The sequence below is a fragment of the Hevea brasiliensis genome, chromosome 3, assembly GCF_030052815.1.
Source record: "Hevea brasiliensis isolate MT/VB/25A 57/8 chromosome 3, ASM3005281v1, whole genome shotgun sequence".
Taxonomy (NCBI): Eukaryota; Viridiplantae; Streptophyta; class Magnoliopsida; order Malpighiales; family Euphorbiaceae; genus Hevea; species Hevea brasiliensis.
The window spans coordinates 8,835,645-8,843,898 of NC_079495.1; the positions used below are offsets into that span (position 1 = coordinate 8,835,645).

Sequence of the window (8,254 nt, forward strand, 5' to 3'; positions counted from 1 at the left end):
TTTCTTTAAGTATTTTTATTATTGTCATTATTAGCTCAATTTTAATAATTTAAATGATTATTTTATTAATTAATTCAATACCCAAGGCCAATAATTAAATTTACTATATTATTTTTTTAGTTTATTAAATATATACTTAATATTGTTCTTTCTTGAGCACTCATATATCTCATAGCATTCATAGTATATATTTTTATAGATGCAATTAATATTATTTTATTATGTTGTTCATATATTATGTTATATATTAATTTTATAAGATTGATGAATAGATCTTCCATAATTGTTGATACTTTAAGTTTTGGGTAAGGACGGTGAATTTCAGAAGAAAAGTCAAAATGATTTGAATTTTTTTACAGTTAACTTTTTTTAAAAATAACCTTGTTATATATATTTACCCATTAATTATAGAATATAAAAGCATTATTTAAAATTATAGGGTTGTCCTACGATTTAAAATGCTCACTTGGAAAACTCCGTTGGAGTGATACAACCTTACATGCCCGTTTGGCATTTTGATATATTAGGCTTGTTGTTTGGCTAGAAACATTTTCTTGTCTCTCCGTTTAATTTAAGCTTGTAATATGGTATCAGAATATGTCTGGTCTAGCACAGTTTAAATGTCGAATTCTTAGTGTTGCCTGCAAGCCCATTTACCCAAATCAAATCAAATCGGTAAGACCCAACCAAAAACCAAACTCTAAATCAACCATAGGACTGTAGAGCCTCTTAACAGAGCACCCATCGCCGTCCTCCTCCATTGCTTGCCCGTTGTCAACGACTAATGTCGCCCATCCAAGCACAGCTACCCTGCCACAACAAAGCAAACTTCTAGAATATCAGCAGAACGATAAACCCAGCTCTGTACTGGGCAAAGCGGGCTACTACAGAGCTCTCATGGCACGATAAGCAATCAAGAAAGCCTTTCCACTTATGGTGTAGAAGCCGTTCACGAAAATTCAAAGACGGCCAATACAAGGAAACCTTTTCACTATGCAAAAGCCAAACCGTAGAGCGAAAAGTCGAAACACCAACTAGAGGCCTCCAAACTGCTTTCGACTATTACCATCGCAGCTCCAGCTAGAGACCTCAAAACCAAACACCGCACACAAGCACGGCTATAAAAGCCCTTTCATTGAAGATCATCAACCTACATGCAACCCCACAAAAACAGAATCATCGAAGATCCAAAACTTGAAAGGAATGAACTCACCGAGCTACCGAAACAACTCTAGACCAAGCAATGTCCTGCAGATCCCAACAAAGAAGATCCGAAACCTCCCTTCGGGGAGATTGAAAAAGATTTATAATATATACTCATGTCCTTATTATTGTAAAGTTTATAATTTGAATCCTTATATGTAATTCTTATTACAAAATTATGAATTTATTTGTTTCTAATATTTTAAAATTAAATTATACTTTTTGAAGTATTAATTAGTTGCAAACCACATATAAGGTATCAATATTGAGATGCTCACCAACAGAATCAATATTATGAACTTCTTGTATTAATTTTAACCAATTTGGTGCAAAAATCCAAACCCAGAACAGAGAATGCCATGCAAACACTTTCTTTCCTCGATCAGAGAAGAGTTAAAATAGCATATGTGAAATCAAGTTGCATTTTTTACATATAAAGACATGAAACAAAAAGAGAAGGAAAAGGGGTAATCTATTGTTCAACATTTAAACTGGAACTGAATTCTCCTCCTGCATTGAGAAGTCTGAACCTGGAAGTTGAGTTTTTGGGCTTAGAGATAGAAGTCCTCTTACAACTTCAACCATTGATGGTCGTTTCTCCGGGATTACAGACGTGCATCGAATAGCAATGTCTAGAGCTCCTAGCATCACTTGTTGGTAAGAGTTTGATATCTTAGAATCTAGAACTTGGATTGCTCCATTGGTTATGTTGATTTTCCTTCGAACCCACTTCACGATATCAAGTGAATCCACTGGTTCAGCTTGCTCAGCTTGACGGCCAGTTATGAGTTCTAGTAGCACAACACCAAAGCTGTAAACATCCATTTGTTCTGTTGCTTTCTTACTGTATCCAAATTCTGTAACCAAGAAATCAACCATATGAGGAGTTTTTCAAATCTTAAATTAGGCAACAACTCCAGTGCATATCAAAATAATATAGTTCAGTCAAGTCTCATCTTCTGAAACATATTTGTAAAAATCATGGTAATGCTTCTTAGTTTTAAATGAAAAACCCAAAAGCAATTGAAATTTTGCAGAACGTTATCAAAAGAGATCAAATAAACGGTCCTAAACTGGTGTGCAAATTAATCTGCAATTAAAAGTAGTCCACAGGAAACCAATAAGCATCTGACAAATGATTAGGATTCATATGTAAGTGGTTGACTAAGAAGGAAAGAAGTGTACCAGGAGCACTGTAACAAGAATCTGCAGATTCTGAAGCAATTGTTGACCGGAATGCAGCTTCTCCCGCGAGTTGATCAAGAGCAAAATCAGTGAGCTTTGGTTCAAAATCTGTATCCAGAAGAATATTTTTCGACTTGACATTTCTGTGAAGTAAATGTGGAACATAATCCTTGTGAAGATATGCCAATCCTTGAGCAACCCCAATGGCAATCCTCACTCTAACACTCCATTGTAACTTGCAATCTGCTCCTCCAATGATATCCCCCAAGCTTCCCTTTTGCAAGTACTCATAAATGAGAAAAATTGATTCATCTGAATGGCAAAATCCAAGAACTTTAATGATGTTCTTATGCCTGATCTTGGCTAATGTCTTGACCTCAGCCTTCAGTGCTTTCGAAGTTTGGCTCCCAATATTGACTAGCTTCTTTACAGCAACCAGTTCTCCACTTGGTAAACTTATAATATATACTCTGCCAAATGCTCCACCGCTTCCTACAGCACTTTTCTCATCCATTGCCATAACCAGATCATGCTCAGTTATTCTAAGAGGATAGAAAAACATAGAGCTCCAGCCACCCATTTGAGATTTCCACTTAGAGGATCGATGGAAAACATAGAACTCAGCAGCAACAAGCAAAATTCCAATACCAACTGCTATAGAGATTAAAGCACATGCCATTGCACTAAGACCAATCGACCTATGGTGACAGAACTCGCATGCCTAAACCTTGATAAAACTGAGGCTTTTTGCTTCTCTTTCAACACTTCTTGGGAGGATCCAAAGGGGCTAAAAGTTTCATGATAGAATGTCGAACCTGATGTATTGTCTAGCACTCTTCTTGATACTCCATGAAACCAAATCTTGAATTTGTTTTTTGTTCTTGATTACCAGGTATTACTGAAGTATGGTGACAGGTGAAAGCCCATTTTACAAGGTTTGTTTTTGCATCATAGTTGCTCATCCATTGCTCTCCTTTCTACTTCATACATGTAATGTCAGCAGCAGCAGCGGCAGCGGCAGCTTCCTCTTCGGTTTCTTGATTGTCTATCCATTTTTTATTCGGGTATATTAGTTTCTACAAAAATTTGAATTTTAAAAAGAAGGTTTTATAACTGACCAACTTTTCCCTAGATGTTATGTTCTTTGGCAGGTCCCTTCCTTGCTTGATATGTCTCAGGAGTTTCATCATGCCTGTTTCAATTGAAAAAAAAAAAAGAAAAAAAAAAGAAAGTAAAAGCAGCCTTGAAACATGGTGACAGAATACACTTTTATGTATATAAATATACATTCTAACAGAGGCTACAACATCTTGGTCAGTACTCAGAGCCATCTTCTCCAATGCCTCATTAATTTCCTACATTAATATTGAAGTTCCATTACCAAATTCAACAATGTCTCAATGTCATACAATAAAAAAAAAAATCTCTTTCTTTTCTCAAAATATAACTCCGTTACATTAAAACTTTGATTGCGTTATTTGATAACATAAAACAAGTTAAGTCACGTTTGGTAAAGCTTGATATAATGCAATATAATCAATTATGTAATGCAATCTAAATTGTAATGTAATTTAATTTTCATTACATTACTTTATTTAGTTACAAAATAAATATATAAGTAGTAAAATATAATAATAAATTTTATTTTAATATTTAATTTATTTATAATATTAATAATAAGTGATAATTATTGCAGTGATTGGTAGTCAAGTAGCAGTGGTGGTGGTGGTAGCGACATCAGCGACAGTGGTAATTTGGTAGTGGTGGTGGTGCAAGGTTTGGTAGTAGTGGTAGTAGTGTGGTCAAGTGATAATGATAGTAATGGTGGTAACATGATGGTGATGGTGATGGTGGTGATGGTGGTGGTGGTTGCAGAGCAGGAATAGTGGTGGTTGTAACAGTGGTAGCTAAGTAGTGGTAATAATGATAGTATTGACAATAAATAAAAAAAATCAAAATAAGTAATTATTATTACATCCATCTTTGTTTGTAATGATCATTACATTATTGTAAGCATATTTGATTCCATTATATGATTGTCATTCTATTACATTAAAGGCCATGTTTGGTAGGACGCAATTAAAGTTGTAACATAATCACGATTACATTGCATATTTGATTACGTTATTGGTAATATAAAAAAATATGCAATATAATTGTGATTATATTATAACTTTAATTACGCCTTACTAAATATAGCCTTTAATGTAATGGAATGACAATTATATAATGTAATCAATTATGCTTAAAGCAATGTAATTATCATTACAAATAAAGATAGATGTAATAATAATTACTTGTTTTGATTTTTTTATTTATTGTCAATACTATCACTACCACCATTATTCGACCATCACTGCTACTACCACCACTACCCCACTTTGTCACCACAACCATCACTAATACTATTAATACTATCACCACCACCACCACCACCCTGTTACTACCATCGCTGTCACTACCACCACCACTTAACCACTAATATCATCATTTAGCCACTGCCACTTCTATCACCACCACTACCTCACCTTGCGACCACCATCACCACCTAACCACCGCTGTTGCCACTACCACCACCACTTAGCCACCATTAGCATCCGATTACCAATCCTCAATCACTACCGCTTATTATTAACACTATAAATAAATTAAATATTAAAATTAAAATTATCATTACATTACACTAGTTATATTTTTATTTTACAACCAAACTTATGAATATAATGACAATTACATTATATTACATTATAACTTTAATTGCATTATATTACGCTCTACCAAACATAATCTAAATACATTTGGATAAGCAATAGAATGTAACTCAAACTATTAATGGTGGGAGTTGGTGATATTGCCTATTGGAAATAAAAGATCCTGAACTCCCCATCACTCTACCTATTTTGATTTGATTTGCATTATTTTTAAAGTCCTTTTAATTTCTTATCCTTAGTTGAAGAGGGATTTTATAACATTTTTCATACTTCACATTTTTCATACTTCCACACTCTCCTTAAAGTGCAATTGGGTTCAAACTTACAAACATCTAACCCTTAATTTTTTAACTTTCTACTAAATGCATCCTAATAATCATGTCATGTTATAGGTTAACCCGCTAACTCAATTTAATACATTTATGAAAAACTTTATTATTTTTGTCACAAGTCAACTTGTGAACCACTAACCCGTAAATAGGCATTACCAGAAAATCATAAATTAATATATAAGCTTAACTATTTATTTTATTAGAGTTTTGTTATTTAGTTTGTAAATTTATGTATTATTTTGAAAATTATATTGTTTAACAATTATTTATTTTATAACTTTTGTTTAAAATATTGATTAGCTAAATATTGAAATATGCATATATTGCTTACTTGTTTAATGTTAAGTTTTAAAATTAATGTATTGTCTATCCATTTTTAATTAGGTATATATTAGTTTCTACAAAAATTTGAGTTTTTAAAAGAAGGTTGTATAACTGACCAATTTTTCCTAGGATGTTATGTTCTTTGGTAGGTCCCTTCCTTGCTTGATATGTCTCAAGCGTTTCATCATGCCTGTTTCAAATGGAAAAAAAAAAAAGTGTAAAAGCAGCCTTGAAACAAGGTGACAGAAAATACAGTAATGTGTATATAAATATACCTTCTAACAGAGGCGACAACATCTTGGTCAGTACTCAGAGCCATCTTCTCCAATGCCTCATTAATTTCCTACATTAATATTGAAGTTCTGATGCGTCCCAACCGCAAGTGCACGGGTCGTACAAGTAGTATAGAAAAATATCGATCCCACGAGGAGTTGTGTTAATGATTGAATTTTCGATATAAAAGTTGACTAAATTGAAGTATTTATGAAATTAAAATAATGAATTAATGGGTAATGGAGTATGAAATCTAAATGTGCAAATTTAATATTCTATTCAACAATGTATTAATTAAACTAAAATTGCATCAAATAGAAATAAGCAAGTTCAAATATGGCAATATTTAAAATGGCAAATGATTAAATTTGATTAGAAATTAACAATGGTAAAAAGGTGATTCCGGAGTTCGGGATTTCATATTCGAGCTATTTTGGGATTTAAATCGGTTATCCAATTTTATGAAACTTATGGGTTTTAAGGAGATTAATTCTTAAATCCTTTGAATTCCCTTTCGAGTGAGACAAAGAGTGCCTTAATCAAACTAATCCTACTTTCGTGGAGTTAGAATTAATTAAGACCCATTAAGTTCTTTAATTAATCTGTGAATCCTCTTAATCCTTAGCCTATTTCTAGGTCTAAGTTAATTAAGTCCAATTTCCTGATTATCTATCACAAGGCCTTCTCCTTTCGGTGCTTCAACCATGGATTAAGAACATTACTCAATGGGATCCTTCATTAAGCATGTCATTAAGCATACAAGAAATGAATAAAACTCATTAAGACCACAAAATATGGATTACCCAATCAAAATCCACAAAATATCTCAAATATTACAACCCTTACTCCAGAATCAAAAGTAAACTACTCACTATTCATAATGCTTACAAGATATGATGAGTTTAAATGGAAATAAGCTTTAATCTAAGCTAAGAAGTAAGAAATTAAACACTAGAAATGTAGAAAAGTGTAAAGAAAGAAAGAAATTTGCAAATCTTGGTTGAAAATGGTGTGGAAGGTGAAGATGGCTCTTCAAATTCTGCTCAGCCCCCTCTCCTTTCTTCTTTGCTCCTTTGTCTCCTTCTAAAATGGGAAAATGAGACTATATATAGCATTTTTCTGACATGGAGCCCTAAAATAGTATGTTCTAGGAGGAATTATTTGAGGGAATCTCCTGCCAGCTCATTAATGAACTCTTCAAGGGACTGCATAAGTGGACTGCATAAGTTATGCAGTCCCTTATGCAGTTTTCGGCTGGATATGGGTCACTTATGCGAAGCTGCATGACTTGGTGCATAGGTTATGCATAATTTCGTGAATGTGCATAAGGGAGGCGAGAATGTGCATAAGCTATGCAGTCTCCTTATGCACATTTCGGCTGGTTCTGGAACAGTGATCTTCCTCCTTATGCAGATCTGCATAGCTTATGCGGCAAGTTATGCACGGTTTGGTCAATGCATATTTGAGCTTGAAAACTTGTTTTTGACATCTTTTTGCTATAGAAGACACTCCTCAATGGCAAAATTCCCTTTAGTCCTTCAAAAACACCATTTTTCCTACAAAACAAAGTAAAAATTACAAATTAATGCAAAATTGACAACTATGAAAAACTAACTAATTAACTAATGAAATTAGCTAAAAATGACTAATAATCAAATAAAATGGCTCTGAATTTAAACCTAAATGATTATGCAAAATGTATGCATCAAATACCCCCAAACTCAAGCTTTTGCTTGTCCTCAAGCAAACTTTAAAATGTGATGCAAAGTTTTTAGGGGTGCCTTATCCAAAGAGTTATGAAAATTACCAATTGAAGTAACTTAACACACCTTCAGCCATACCAGCAATCCATATACCCATCCTTCAAAATGCAAAGAATCTAATGCTTATCCAAGCTTTCACCGCTTAGCCATCAAGTCAATTATCGTTCAAAATCCCTAAACCAACCAATCAAAAGAGAGAGTCATGCTCAAAAGGAATTCTAGAACAATCAATAGTCAAAGTGTCTCTATATGGAATGATGGAATTGAATGAATGAATGAATAGCTCTCCAATTCCATAGGCAAATTCCCCACTCCTATCTCCACTAATGTAGCAAGTACTTTCAAGAGATCAAAGGTCTTTTTAGGGATATAATGGGGTCATGGGGTTCAAAATGAGGCTAAAAAGAAAGATGGGTAAAAAAAAAAAAAAAAAAAAAAAGGATTGAAAGCATGAGAATATTTT

At 33.4% G+C, this 8,254-nt stretch overlaps 1 protein-coding gene across 1 annotated transcript; it reads right to left on the reverse strand.

Moving 5' to 3' along the window:
- Window positions 1-1,468: 1,468 nt before the first annotated feature.
- Window positions 1,469-3,067, reverse strand: LOC110659308 (probably inactive leucine-rich repeat receptor-like protein kinase At5g06940). Its single transcript, XM_021817190.2, has 2 exons — window positions 2,389-3,067; window positions 1,469-2,060 (listed from the first exon to the last, which is right to left on the reverse strand). Exons 1-2 carry the CDS (start codon window positions 3,065-3,067, stop codon window positions 1,690-1,692), a joined length of 1,050 nt encoding a protein of 349 aa, XP_021672882.2. The 3' UTR covers window positions 1,469-1,689.
- Between the last annotated feature and the right edge of the window lie 5,187 nt (window positions 3,068-8,254).